A 14,657-nucleotide genomic window follows, 5' to 3' on the forward strand; every position below is an offset into this window, starting at 1 on the left:
ATGGATGGACGTCAGCAGTATGTCCCGGGGCCCCCGCCTTCCTCTCAAGCACAACACATGAACCTGCCTCCGCCTCCGCCTCGACATCCACAAGCCCAAACGATGGTGCCCCCACCTCCTCCTGGCCCGCCTCCAGGGACGACGTATACTCCGACAGGGTGGCAGCAAAACTGGGCTAGGCCGGCGCTGAACCCAGGCTTCCCACCGCCGCCACCTCTTGCCCCCGCACCAAATCAGCATCTAACATACGGTCGCCCACCAGCTCAGTTGTCGATCGTTCCTCCGCGTCATGACCATCAGCCTCTGACATCCGCAACTTATATACCCGGGAATGATACTATTGGTGTCGGGATTCCAGGGTTATTCGACCCCCATGGAAGAGCCGCTCATCCATACGACCCATATGCGCACACCAATGCCGAGAGACAACGGTTGGGTCTCAGCCAAATGCACGACCACATCAATACCTCAATCCCGTATAAAACAGACACAAGCCTTCCACAGACCCCCGGGGGCCGCACTATTTCTTCGCCTTACGCTCTTCATGGCAACATTCATGAATTAACGTCCAACGACAGTCCGCAGCAGCAGGCGACAGCTCAAAATACCGAGCTTACCAAAACGACAAGTCATCGTCACAATATCAGCGGCACTTCGCTGGGTGGTTTATCTCACAGCGAAGCTGCGATTCAGTGGCCATTGGATCGCGTGCTCCTCTGGCTTGCGAAGAATGGATTTTCCAACGATTGGCAGGAAACATTCAAATCATTGGAGCTCGAAGGGGCTGACTTTCTCGAGCTTGGACATGGATCCGGCGGGCGAGGAAATCTTGGGAAAATGCATCAAGTGGTTTATCCTCAATTGTCAAAGGAGGTTGGCCGGAGCGGCAAAAAATGGGAACCTGGCCGGGAACGAGATGAAGGAAAGCGCATGCGCAAACTGATCCGTCAAATTCACGATGGATCGCAAGACTATACTGTCTCTACACCACTAAATCAGACGCAGCCGCCGGCGACTGCATTCCCTGAGACCAGTACGGCTTACTTTTCCAATACTTTTCCCGAGCCACGCTCTGCTGGCCCTGTGCCTGGTGTCAATGATGTGAGTCCGGATCATTTGAGTGCATTGCACGCTTCCAATCAAGGCCAAAAGCAGCCTGGGCAACGTTCGGTTACCATGCCGGTCCCTGCTGGCCACGATTCACCCAGATACAATGACTCTCCGGCACGAGAAAACTGGGTGCGATCTGACTATTTGCGGTCCGAGTATACTCGCAATGCCTTGTCGGGAATGAACACCGACCACCGACGCCAGAGTCCGTCCATTGGCAGTGAATCAGGCACTTTTCAGGGATCATCCCTTCGACCCCATGAAGAAAGTCCAAATAGTGGTAGCCCAGCCATGCAGAATGCGTCGCCCGCTTATGCAGGAGCATTTTCATCCTCCACTGGGGATCTGACGTTAAGACAGTATGATCACTCTCGTGGCAATAGCACCGAATCGATCCCCGGATTCAGTCGGGGCGCCACAGGCCGGTACTACGATTCACGTAGACAAGGCCAAGAACATGATCCTCGCAGGCCAGGCCAAGAGGGTGCTCGTCCCTCGCCTCAAGATCCCTCTAGTCGGCAATGGAGTGACCAAACCTCGTCTTCGTACTCCAAGGAACATAAAGGCTTTTTTTCTAATATTCTGAAGAAGAAGGCAAGAGCTACAGCTTCTAACCAGCCATCTCCCGATCAGCAGCATGAAGACTCGTCGCCTACGACGAGCCCGGAGACTCGCCCGAATGAAGCCTATCTCCCTTACATAAAGCCCGCTTACAATTCTAGCGACATGTCGGTTGGTGAGCGTCCATCCACGGCGACCACCAAGACGAAAAAGTGGGTATTTGTCACCGCGGATGGTTTGAACTTCCGTTTGATTGACATCTCCGATCTGGATTCTTTCGAGTCATTGCGTACCGGGATCTGTGAAAGCCTCTCCGTCGACCCGACCAGTGCCCAGATTTACCTCACTCAGCCCGGGCAGAGCGAGCATGAGGATCCTATGAGTGACGCCAACCTCGCACAGTCGCGTCGGAGCAAATCAGATGCATACGGTTCTCTCAAACTGTTTGTACGAGGGACTCCTATGCTTCCTATGCCATCAAATACTCCTCGAGTCGATGGCCTGGGAGTTTCATTCACAGACAAGTCCAATCTGTCCCCCACGGCAACACACCACCAGGTCCACAGAAAGCCCCTTGACGAAGATGCCCTTAACAGGTTATCACCGCATCGCACCAGACCAGAGTCTCCATTGTTGGGGTCTCGGCAAAATACTCTTAAGGCTTCGACAGTGAAGGCATCCCCGGCAGAGACCGTACAGGACGCAAGCCAAGCTCTTGGGTCTGACAAATCTGATTTACTCGCTCGCCACGAAGAGCATCTCCGTGAAGTCGAACGTAAACAAAAGCAATATTTGCAATCCAAAATGCCGCAGTCTCAGCAGAATAAAAATGCCTACAGTGACACCGGGTACAGGCGAAACGAAGTCATTGACTTTGATAGTCCTCGTATCTCGCCTTATGATGAAAAGAAGGGAGACCCGCTTGTGCCACTTCGCAAACCTCCAACAGCGCCAGTCGAGTCCAACACTCTTACCAAGGTCAATTCTCTCAGCAGGAGACCCACCACTCGTGAAAGCCGTGAAGCTCGGTTACAGCCGTCCTTAGGCGCTGCAATTGCTAGCGTTGGCCGCATTACAAGTGCCGTTGGCACGCCATTGCCTTCCGTACCGTCTGCATCTACGCCTTCAGCCAACACTCAAGACAGTGCGAGCTCCGAGTCTGATCGAACAGGATCATTTGATTCTACTGGAACATTCTCAAGTAGAACAACCCTTGGTCAGTATATGCATGACACAGCGCGGTCTGATCGATCTCCCGCTGACTATCTTTCAGACTCTTCGAGACCCGCTTCGAAGATGGCCACAGAACGCGAGAAACCGCCAGTCTCATTTGCCAATCAGTCACCCGACAAACCTGTTGCTGAAGACCCGCCGAGACCGGGCTTACAATCTCGCAAGTCGTTCGGTCCAGAGTTCGACTTCGAAGAGAATCAAGTTTCCTTCCAGCGAACTCCTCAGCAGCAACAGGACTCAGATGATGACTCTGACGATGACTCGGACGATGGCCTATTCCAAGTCCGACCTTCAAGGGCCCAGGAAGAACAGAGAGATGCGCAAGCCGAGGCCGAAAAGAAGTCGGAGCGGCCATCGCTCACTGTGAACACAAAAGATAAATTAAGATCAAAATTATCTGTCAGGTTCCAACCATCTCCGAGTACTGCCGGTCCCAGTTCCAGCGGAGAGGCATCTGATGGGAAGGAACCGGTTTCTAGTACCTGGGGACCAGTCTCGCCTGAAGATGAGAGGCCTTTACCACGGCGAGAGTCATTTGCCCGAGATATTTGGGCAAGCAGACCTGCTGTCGAAGGCGTCATCGACCATCTCGATGACTTCTTCCCTGACGTTGATCTTGACGCTCCTTACTTGGATGAGCCCTCATCGCCCAATAGCAAGGCTATCAGCGAACATGACGCGAGCCTCAAAGACAAAAAGGAAGCCCCATCCCCCATGCCGCATGCAACCAATGCGCCTGACACAGCTCCGGTGAGAACACCTGAACCTGCCAATTTTGCTCGACACAAACTTGCTCGTGGTGGCGGCGGTGGCGGTGGACTCTCTCGCATGAAATCCATTCGACAAGTGGCTCAGGGAGCGAACCGGACGAACAGCATTAGCACTGCTGGTCCCCAAAGGTCGGGTGATCTCCTGCGCCGAAAGAGTACCAAGATGTTCGGCGCCAAGATTATGCAAATCAGGCCCAGGCCAGGCACCCGGCTTAGCCAACTCGATCCGATTCCGCAAAACAGCACCCAACTGGCGTCCAATACCGGGCCTGTTCCTCAGCGACAGCCCACTTTCCGCATCATCCGTGGTCAGCTCATCGGCAAGGGTACTTACGGTCGTGTATACCTAGGCATGAACGCGGACAATGGTGAGGTTTTGGCAGTCAAACTAGTCGAGATCAACCCGCGAATTGCAGGAGCAGACAAAGACCGCGTCAAGGAGATGGTCGCCGCTCTGGACCAGGAGATCGACACGATGCAGCACCTCGAACACCCCAACATCGTGCAGTATCTTGGATGCGAGCGTGGCGAGTTCTCCATCTCCATCTACCTGGAGTATATCTCCGGTGGATCCGTCGGAAGCTGTCTGCGCAAGCACGGCAAATTCGAAGAAAGCGTTGTGAGATCATTAACGCGGCAAACCCTGGGCGGACTGGCATACCTGCACGATAAGGGAATCCTTCACCGCGACTTGAAAGCAGACAACATCCTCCTGGATCTCGATGGCACGTGCAAGATCTCCGACTTCGGTATCTCCAAGAAGACAGACGATATCTACGGCAACGACTCGTCCAACTCCATGCAAGGCTCCGTCTTCTGGATGGCCCCGGAGGTCATTCAGTCCCAGGGCCAAGGTTATAGTGCCAAGGTCGATATCTGGTCCCTTGGCTGTGTGGTGCTGGAGATGTTCGCGGGCCGTCGACCATGGAGCAAGGAGGAGGCCATCGGCGCTATCTTCAAACTCGGCAGTCTGAGCCAGGCTCCACCGATTCCGGATGATGTTTCTATGAACATTAGTCCGGCGGCTCTTGCATTCATGTACGATTGTTTCACAATGTAAGTTGTCATCCAATTTCGGTCCTAGGATCGCTTTATCAGATCTCAGATCTTGGTTTTGGGAATTGCCTTTTACTAACATCTTCCCAGTGACTCGGCCGAACGCCCTACTGCCGGAACCCTGCTCACCCGCCATCCCTTCTGCGAGTCCGATGCGAACTACAACTTCCTAGATACGGAATTGTACGCCAAGATTCGCGACGTTCTTTGAGTTCAGTTCACTTGGCTTGATTCTGCTTGTTTTGCTTGTTTGACCGGGCTCGGAGTACCTTAATGACTTTGCGTTTTCTCCTATCGACCGTACATACCCTTTTCTTTACGTGCTTGAAGCGAGATTTGTCGTTTGGATTCTTCCAGCTTTCTGATCAGCTGTACATACCTTGTTTCACGGTTGTGGATAATAACATTTACCGGGGGAATTGGATTATTCCCTCTTTATAGTCTCATTATGATACACTACGATACCAGCAAGAATTGCCGGCGGGACTAACATGAATTTATACAAACAATTCTTCGGCTTATACATGTACAAAAGTGCTCAATTCGACATGGTATCTATGCTCAAAAGCGGATATTCAAAAAAGATCATAAGAACGAATCCAAATCCTAAGAGCTGGTGCTCAGGAGATCGTCATCGTCCTCAGGGATATCAGCCTGCAACCCAGCGACGCCGACACGGAACACACCCTCGCACCATTCGGCAAAGGTATTAACATCCCAGACAGCATCGTCCCGACCCTTCCCTTTCTTACTAACAAAATTGCCCTTGGCCTTCTCGGAGGAAGTATATTTCTCAAAGAAATCCTCATAGATCTGAATAGTGCGGTCCTGGACCGCCCCAACAAGCGTCTCTTTCATACGCGTGTCGTCGATATAGTCATTCAAGACCTTCCGCAGAACCGGAACCTCCTTATCAATAGTGCGGCAGGAAGGAAGAATAAGCTCGCCGCGGGCCAGATTGCGGGAATCAACGAATTGAACTGGTAGAGAGGCGGTCATGCGAGCAGCAAAGGCATTGATGAAGTCGTTGATGACTGTGCGAAGGCGACCATCCAGCTCGACTTTTGCGTCGAGCATGTTCTCCACGACGCGCGGGATGAGACCGTGGCCGACGAGGCGCATCAGGTTGCGCGGGTTGAAGAGGCCGCCGCGCTCGCGCAGCTCCCAGAATGTACTTGTCATACCGGAGAAGTCGAAGGAGATATCGGCGGAGACGTATTCGATGTCGAAGGCGACGATTTGTTGCTTTAGGATTAGGAGGTGGCTCATTAGGAAGAGTTGGCTGTCGGCTGGTGTGGCTTTGGCGGAGATTAGGGTGCTTGCGTTTTGGAGAGAGAGAGTTGTTTGGTGCACGATTTGGTGGGCTAGGTCGTCGAAGACGGTGGACTGGGGTGGTCAGCATGGGTGGGTGGTTAGGGTTGTTGCGGAGAGGCATCTTACATTCACTAGGCGGTATATCCGACTCAGGAGCCAAATTGCTTTTCGCAGGGTTGGATACCAGCCCTTTAGGGCGGTCTGGGTCTCAAAGTCCCATTTGCCATCTGGCTCTTGTGGAGATTCGCCTGTGTCTTCGCCTTGTTTGGCCGTCATGTCGATTAGTGTATCTGCGGATGTGTCCTTCTTGCCCGAGATCTGAGTATCTGACACAGTCAGAGATACCTGTCGATTGCGCATGGGGTAATCAGTATCCTCTGGGCGAGGTTTATATCGTTCAATCTCGTCACGCAGGACTGCCAAAGCACGGAAGACAAGTCGGGCCTGGACGTCTTGCAAAGCGGGCTGGATCAAACCAGAAAAGTCAAGATGATTCGTCTCGACTTGTTCCGCTTCTTCTTCTGGGTCCGAAAAATAGCGAGTCTGCAGTAGATTGCATAGCTGACATAGCTTGACGATATCGGACTCGTGGATGATTCGTGGACGAAGGTGATCATAAAGTGGTTCGCATAGCGTCTCAAGGAAGTCATACAAACCTCCTTGTCCGTGGAACCATTCTCCCCATAGATCATATTCATCTAGGCACAGACCACGGATATAGCCGATGCTAGCTCGAGCAAAGGCAACTAGGTCCTTGGACGAACTAGGCGTCTGTGTGATCTCACCGAGCTTTTTGCGCGCGAGCGGCATTATCAGCTTTGCACGGGTAGCCGAGTAATTGCTGTGCAGCTCGTTCATGAGACTCTGATATTCAGCTTCGTTATTTTGATCTGGGTTGAGCGGCGGCACAGCTCTCTTTTGAATCTCGACTCCAATCTGCTTCAGCTCAGGCGCTCCAACCCTGAACTTGGCGTATAAGAGAGCCGACAAGGCTGTGTCGTTCAATTGCTGATCCGAAATCTTTTTGGAGACATTCTGGTAAATATCCTTAAGTGAAGATACAAAGTTGCCGCGGATAAGCGTCAAGGCACGCGTTAGCAGTAGCCGGTATCTCGAGCGATAGACCTCTGCCTCTTTTTGATCCGGCTGCATAGAGATCAGCGATAGGAGCATAAATATCCACGACTTTCTTACTCACGTGTGTTTCCATGTAATCCAAGCACACGTCCAGACGCCTCAACATATCTGAGAATTCCTTGTCGCGAACTGTATTCCCCGCGCCGGGGGCATTCAGCCGCCGCGATGCGGGGTCTAAGAAGTCATAATAGTGGAGGTTGTTCTGGATACCTTTCGCAAGTTTTGTATCCCGTTCCTGGGCAGACAAAAGCCCTTGGCATTGTTTCTCAAAGTTCGATGTTTGGGTCTCGACCGATTTGAATGATTCGGACAAGCTGGATAGGTCATCCAGAAGGGTCAGGGTATTCGTTAAGATTTCGTCAATGTGCTCTTTCGATTGTTCAAGTTCATCCAAGCAGTTCCTACAGAAAAGTGAATTAGTACACATCCGATAACCGTCCAATGTCGATCGTACTGGTACTCGTCATAGCTCTCCTCAATAAGGTCACTCTTGACACCATTAAGCCAGTGCGAAAACTCGAGTTCGTTGCTCCATCCTGGTGTTTTCCACTCAGAATCGCTGGGCGACTTTTCGTCCAATGCTTGGAGGCTTGATTCGGTTTCTTTGGCGGTGGGTTTGCGCGGCGGGCCAGAGGGGGCGGTTTGGCGGCGGGCACGCTGCTGCTTTGTGGAAGGCATGGTGCGGTCAAGGCCCAGGGAGTGTTATGGGAGTCAGCCCGCAGCTCATATCTCTCTGGGACTTTATCCAGAGTGAAATTCAGGCCAAGTTTGATGTTGAAGTCGAACTGCGATGTGGTCAACTCCGAGATGGATTCTGCCGAGAGCTCCCGCCTGGATGATGCAACAAATCACAAGCGCGGCATTGAGAGCTTCCCCGGATATAATTTCACCTTTACAGCTTCGGTATGCTCTAGCTGGTGATCCAGCCATCATCTACAATGTTGACAACTCAAATGCGACGGCCCGCGACGCGCTCCATCCTCGCTTTTCGTCCACTCAGAAACTCGACGGCTCAGTCACTGAATGCGCCATGGTCCCGATTTGCTAGCAGTCAATCGCAAAAGCCAGGCCCATCATCGCACTGGATCCGAAATTCTCTCGGATTTGCTGTGACAGGAACTGCAGTATTTTTGGGATATTCATATATGGCTGATGGTGGAAAGGAGGCTTGGATGAATCGCCCGCAGGTTACGAAGAAAGAGCCCGTTGACGTCAACGATCTCCAAGCTCAGTTCATTCAAGAAAAACGAAGCCTGAAAAGTCCCGCCGTCTACACATGGGGGTCGAACGTTTATCGTGTGGTGGATCCAGAATCCAAAGATACCGACATCAAAACTCCTCGGCGCTTCAAATACTTTGATGGCCAGGTGCTGAGAGATCTCAAGATCGAGGAAAAGTGTGGCGCAGCAATCACCGAGAACGGAGATCTAGTGCAATGGGGCCAGGCATTCTCGGAGTCGGACTTCAAACCCACGACGACTCTGACTGGCAAGAATCTCATCTCACTCGCTCTTTCCGAAAGTCGAATCATTGCGCTGTCCTCGGATGGGACCGTATACTCACTGCCCACATCTAAGAACGGGCAAAGCACCGGCCCAAAGACAACGGAAAGCTCTTGGGTTCCGTTCTGGCCCAATCAGTCTAATCTGAGCTACCGTGTACTGAACCCATCTTTGAAGCTTGGTGAAAAGATCACCACGATCAGTGGGGGACAGGAACATGTGCTGCTTCTCACAAGCTCTGGTCGAGTCTTCTCTGCGGCGTCATCCACCGAAAATTACCCTTCTCTTGGTCAACTCGGTGTGGAGAAACTTACCTGGTCCACTAGACCCAAGGGGCCAGCAGATACCTGCCACGAAGTTACAGCTCTCAGAGGCTCCAAGATTGTTCAGATTGCCTGTGGCGACTACCACTCGCTGGCGCTAAGCAAAGATGGCCGTATGTTTGGCTTTGGCGACAACTCATTTGGCCAATTGGGTGTGGATTTCGAACCCGAGAGGCCTTTCAAGGATGCTCCTTTCCTTATGAAGGTTCAAAAACTCTATAGCAGAAACCTCTATCTGCCCAAGGTCACCAGCATTGCTGCTGGTGGCGCCAACACCTTCTTCTCCGTCGATGTCAAGCGCATTCTGGGGTATGAAGAAGAGGCTGCCGATGTTCGTGATCTTGGAAATGTAACTGCAGACACATGGGCCTGTGGTAGGGGAATTTGGGGTACTCTCGGCAATGGCAGATGGGTTCACCTGCAGGATTCGCCCACCAAGGTGAAAGCTTTAAGTGGTGTGATCGAGTATGACGAGAAAACAAAGCAAATGACCCCGATTCGCATCCGGGCCATGTCTGTCGGTACTACACATGTCTCTGCTATCTTGGACAACAAGACCAATGTCACCAAGACCACCAAGGAATCTTTGGATCAGTCGAAAGACTGGGGCTATGATGTACTTTGGTGGGGAGGCAATGAGCATTTCCAGCTGGGAACAGGAAAGCGAAGCAACCAATCCAAGCCTACTTACATCAACGCACCCCCCGAAAACAAGAAAACCCAGGCCGAGGCGCGATTACAGATCATGCCTCGTCACAAGGGCAAGGTCGGGAAGCGCAATGTGAGCATGGAACAGCGTGTTGAATGTGGGCGCCATGTCTCTGCCATTTATTCTGCAGTGTAAAGGATAAAAATGAAACCTGTATATTAGTGATGCTATATGAAATTGCAATTATAATTCGCTCTACTCAATAACTCGGCCTGTTGTTTTGTCTTATAGAGTGGCCGCAATTGCAAACAGACCAAACTCTTATCACCGCGGAGACGCTTGGACCACCGCTTATCCAAAAAATTTCCAGCGCTTAAAGTCCATCTTCCCTCACGACACACCGCCATAATGCCTCGTGAACAACAAAAAAGAGGCCGCAGGGCCGAGAAGAAAGCCGAGAAAGAGGATTCCAAGAGAAAGTTCGAGGAAACCCCCGAAGATCCCGTCGCGAAGCGAATGAAGCCCTCTGCCGACGACGCCGACGAGACCAACGAGGCCAACGATGACATCCAAATTGCCGAAAATGAGGACTACATTCCCCTTGAGCAGGGCGAAGAGCAGGAAGGCGAGCGACCTGAGCATGATGGAGACATGGTTTTCTATGGTCTTCTAGACGAGGAGGAGTCAGAATACTTCCAGCGCGCCAACGAAATGCTGGAGCTCAATCAGTTCCAGGATGCCGAAGAGCGCAGCTTGTTTGTCGACAGTGTGTACTCGGAAGCTAGTGGCAAGGAATTGAAGATTGCCTGCAGTCAGGGCTGTTCGAGGCTCATGGAGAAATTGATCTCAATGTCAGACGCTCGACAGCTGCGCCGGATATTCAGCAAATTTATCGGCCACTTCCTCCACCTAGTGCAGCATCGGTTCGCCAGTCACTGTTGTGAGACGCTCTTCATTCACGCTGCGCCTGCCGTGATGCAAAAGACGAAATCTCAACCCAAAAAGTCAGACGAAGAAGGAGAGGAAGAGCCGGAGCTATCGCTCGCAGAAATGTTCATGGCTGTTATTGAGGAATTGAAGGAAAATTGGGGATACCTGTTGACGGAACGATTTGCGTCGCATACAATCCGAGTGCTACTGCTGGTTCTTGCAGGTGAGCCGGTGGATGTCACGTCAAATGAGTCGTTTGTCGCAAGTCGCAAGAAGGAAAGAATTGAGATCCCGACTGTTCAGGGCGAAGAGAAGGCAGGAAAATCTAAAGCCGAGAAACACACTGTTCCAGAGACATTTGAGCCGGCACTCAAGAAGATCATGACCGATATGGTGGCCGGTCTCGACGATGTTTATCTCCGAGCCCTAGCTACCCACCCAGTTGGAAACCCCGTGCTTCAGGTGCTTTTGTTCTTGGAACTTTCGCATTTTGGAAAATCCAGCGCCAAAGATCCCAAGTCAACCATTCGGAGACTGGTTCCCGATGAGTCGTTTGAGGAAGAATCCGAAAGCGCGATTTTCATTCGTGGTCTCCTCTACGACCCAGTGGGTTCTCGCCTGTTAGAGACGATGGTGCGATACCTTCCTGGTAAATCATTCAAAAACCTCTACAAAAACAACTTGGGTGACCGAATTGGTTCCCTCGCTCGCAATAGCACTGCTGGATATGTGGTTCTTCGGATGCTGGAAAGACTCGGCAAGGATGACTTGAAGATTGCCATGACCAACATTGTCCCCGAAGTTCCGGGCCTGATTGAGCGGTCGAGACTCATTGTCCCCAAGATGTTGATCGAGCGGTGTGTGGTCCGTGGCGTCGACACCAAGCCTCTTGCCGAAGCACTCGAGGGTGCTTATAGCCAGGATCCTGTTATCAGACTGCAGCAGATGCTCAAGTTCAACATCTCGGAGAACACAGCCCCGCCATCTGAAGACCATGATATGGACGAGGACAACGACGGAAAGGACCGCAAGCCACGGGGCCCACCCCCGGTATCTGCGGCCGAAAAAGCAGAGAAACTGCATGGCTCTCTTCTGGTACAAGCCATGTTGACCGTTCCTGGCCCACTCAGCCAACTTGTCTACACTAGTCTCCTCGCCCAATCATCCGAAACCATCGTACAACTTGCCCAAGAACCCACCTCCTCCCGCGTTCTCCAACAGGCCCTCACATCCACAACCTCCACGCCTCAAATCCGGCGACAGCTCACCACCCGTTTCCAGGGTCATCTCACACCTCTTGCCTTGAGCAGCAGCGGTTCACACGTAGTGGATGCGCTCTGGTCTGCAACCAAGGATATCTTCTTTGTCAAGGAGCGCATGGCGCAAGAACTCGAGCAGCATGAACAGGAGCTCCGCGATTCCTTTGTGGGTCGCGCAGTCTGGCGAAACTGGTCAATGGATCTCTTCAAGCGCCGCCGTCGCGATTGGACTCACAAGGCCAAGGGCTTTGAGGAGCGAACCGAGAGCAATGAAGGCGCCGAACGCCCCAAGTCTAAACTTGAACAGGCTCGGGCCCGTTATGCAGCAGCCAAGGAAGCAGCCGATGCTGGTGCTACTGGTGCGAACCAGACTAGGGTGGCTAGCAGGTGAAGAGGTACAGTGGCGATAACCTTACATATTGGCGAAATGCACATGTACTCATACAAAAAGGCGTTGATGCATCAATTATTTTATTGCTTTATATCTATTTCCATGGCTTTCTTATGAATCGATATCATATTTCAAAACATTTCGAAAATATTTGGAAAATTGGCAGTATGACATGTATAGTTCACTGACAATCACATGAGGGCACCGGGTTCCTGCAGATCAGCCCAAATCTTAATATCCTTGTCTGCATATGATATATGCAAGGAATCTAGATAAATTGGAGTATACAAATTACGTGAGGACCTGACTCAACATATAGGTATAGCTGAGTAACTATAGACCATCGTATGAGGGCTGAAGATTCAGATGATGTCAGGCTCTGCGGGATTGTCGCCATCTCCGAGATCGCCGGGTGAACTTTTTTTTGCCTTTCAATTGCGCCTTCTGCCCTATTTTCTTTTCCATTTCTTCTGTATAGACTCGATCCTGTTTCTCCTTGCATTTTCACATACTAGAACGTGAGAACCTGTACAAATGTCAGGCATTGCGCAGCCCAACCGCGCTGATGAAGTGCAAAGCGTGAGTCAACCCCATATCGCAATGATCTACACCCCGCTAGATTCTTGATTCGATGCTCTGATACTAATACGATCACTCTCCCCAGCTTCTGAAAGCAGTGGAAGACCTTCTCATTCCCTTTATCCGATCTGCAGACGAGGATCCCCACGGGTCCTTGACACAGAAGAATGGCACGAACGGCACCAATGGACACACTGGACACACTGGACTGGCTGGAACCTCGTTGGTAGATTACAAGAAGCCCGAAGAACTGCGGGATATCCTTCAGCTCGAGATCCCAGAGAAAGGCACCAAGCAGGAAGGTCTCATTGACGTCTTGCAAAAGGTCCTGCAATACTCGGTCAACACCTGGCACCAGGGCTTTTTGGACAAGCTGTATGCGTCAACCAATGCGCCCGGCGTGGCAGCAGAGCTCATCCTCGCTACCTTGAACACCAACGTACACGTCTACCAAGTTTCGCCTGCGCTGACAGTCATTGAGAAATATACCGGCGAGCGGTTGGCGAGCCTCTTCGGGCTGAACGGTCCACGGGCAGGAGGTATTTCCGTGCAAGGCGGGTCCGCATCGAACACCACCTCCATTGTCATTGCGCGCAACAACCTCTACCCGAGCACGAAAACAGACGGGAACGGCGGGTACAAGTTCGTGCTCTTCACGAGTGCGCACGGCCACTACAGCGTGGAAAAGGCGGCGCAGATGCTCGGGTTCGGCAGCAGTGCCGTCTGGCCCGTTCCCGTTGACAAGGTTGGCCGCATGATCCCAGCCGAGCTTGAGAAACTGGTCCAGAAGGCGCAGAGCGAAGGCCGGACGCCGTTCTATGTCAATGCCACCGCAGGCACAACCGTCATGGGCTCTTTCGACCCCTTCAACGAAATCGCAGCCATTTGCCAAAAATACAACATGTGGTTCCACATCGACGGGTCATGGGGCGGCTCGTTCGTCTTCTCCAAGCGCCAGAAGCATAAGCTAGCCGGCGCAGAGAAAGCAAACAGTATCGCCATTAACCCGCACAAAATGCTCGGCGTTCCGGTCACTTGCTCGTACTTGCTGGCCTCAGATATGCGCCAGTTCCACAAGGCCAACACTCTTCCCGCGGGGTATCTTTTCCACAACGAAGACGACGAGCCTGCTACCAACGGCGACGCAGATAACGGAACCGAGTTGGAAGTCGACTCGCCGGAGGTGTGGGACCTGGCAGACCTCACTCTCCAATGCGGTCGACGTGCGGATTCTTTGAAGCTGTTTTTGGGTTGGACATACTACGGCAACGAGGGCTACCAGCAGCAGATCGACTCGGCATGCGACATCGCCACGCACTTGGCTAACACCATCGCGCAACATCCCGATTTCGTTCTTATTAGCGAGAATCCCCCGCCGTGCCTGCAGGTGTGCTTTTACTACGCCCCAGGCAAGGAGTTCGTGTACCCGCGCGGCATTGTCTCAAATGAGACACAGCGCGCCAAGAATAACAGCAAGGTCACTGAGCAGGTGACGCATGCGATCGTGCCCAAGGGCTTCATGGTGGACTTTGCACCTCCCAGTGGGGACGAGGATGCGGCTGGGAATGGGAAGTTTTTCCGGTGCGTGGTGAATGTCCAGACGACACAGGAGACCGTCGATTCGCTTGTCCGCGCCATCGAAGAGGTGGGTCCTGGTATTATTGAGTCTTTGAAGGCGAGTAACTCGGCTGTTCCGCATAAGCGGCTTGGTGAGCGTGGACACGGGCCTGTTGTCCATCGCGCTTGAGCAGGTGCGTGATTTGTTTTCTTTTAATTTACTTGCGCATATAGAGTAGAGCATATGGACACGAGAGACGGGATACGACATACAAGAGATCTGGTG

The 14,657-nt window shown here is 52.2% G+C and overlaps 5 protein-coding genes across 5 annotated transcripts; 4 read left to right on the plus strand and 1 right to left on the minus strand.

Annotated features, from left to right (window-relative positions):
- Positions 1-4,941, plus strand: bck1 (uncharacterized protein; the record flags this gene model as incomplete). The annotated part of the gene is made up of 3 exons (XM_057275526.1): positions 1-2,887; positions 2,945-4,730; positions 4,821-4,941. 3 exons carry the CDS (start codon positions 1-3, stop codon positions 4,939-4,941), a joined length of 4,794 nt encoding a protein of 1,597 aa, XP_057140164.1.
- A 395-nt stretch (positions 4,942-5,336) lies between these two features.
- On the minus strand, positions 5,337-7,859 carry N7471_002807 (Golgi transport complex subunit COG3; the record flags this gene model as incomplete). Its single annotated transcript, XM_057275527.1, has 4 exons — positions 5,337-6,116; positions 6,171-7,190; positions 7,243-7,582; positions 7,636-7,859. The coding sequence occupies 4 exons, from the start codon at positions 7,857-7,859 to the stop codon at positions 5,337-5,339; spliced, it is 2,364 nt and encodes a 787-aa protein (XP_057140165.1).
- Positions 7,860-8,119: 260 nt separating this feature from the next.
- On the plus strand, positions 8,120-9,850 carry N7471_002808 (RCC1 domain-containing protein; the record flags this gene model as incomplete). Its single annotated transcript, XM_057275528.1, has 1 exon — positions 8,120-9,850. The coding sequence occupies one exon, from the start codon at positions 8,120-8,122 to the stop codon at positions 9,848-9,850; it is 1,731 nt and encodes a 576-aa protein (XP_057140166.1).
- Positions 9,851-10,063: 213 nt separating this feature from the next.
- nop9 (RNA-binding RNA processing protein NOP9) lies at positions 10,064-12,235 on the plus strand (the record flags this gene model as incomplete). Its single annotated transcript, XM_057275529.1, has 1 exon — positions 10,064-12,235. One exon carries the CDS (start codon positions 10,064-10,066, stop codon positions 12,233-12,235), a length of 2,172 nt encoding a protein of 723 aa, XP_057140167.1.
- A 534-nt stretch (positions 12,236-12,769) lies between these two features.
- On the plus strand, positions 12,770-14,561 carry N7471_002810 (pyridoxal phosphate-dependent decarboxylase family protein; the record flags this gene model as incomplete). The annotated part of the gene is made up of 2 exons (XM_057275530.1): positions 12,770-12,814; positions 12,900-14,561. The coding sequence occupies 2 exons, from the start codon at positions 12,770-12,772 to the stop codon at positions 14,559-14,561; spliced, it is 1,707 nt and encodes a 568-aa protein (XP_057140168.1).
- Positions 14,562-14,657: the final 96 nt, after the last annotated feature.

This window comes from Penicillium samsonianum (genome assembly GCF_028829775.1).
Source record: "Penicillium samsonianum strain IBT 33392 chromosome Unknown utg000002l_segment0_segment0, whole genome shotgun sequence".
Lineage (NCBI taxonomy): Eukaryota > Fungi > Ascomycota > Eurotiomycetes > Eurotiales > Aspergillaceae > Penicillium > Penicillium samsonianum.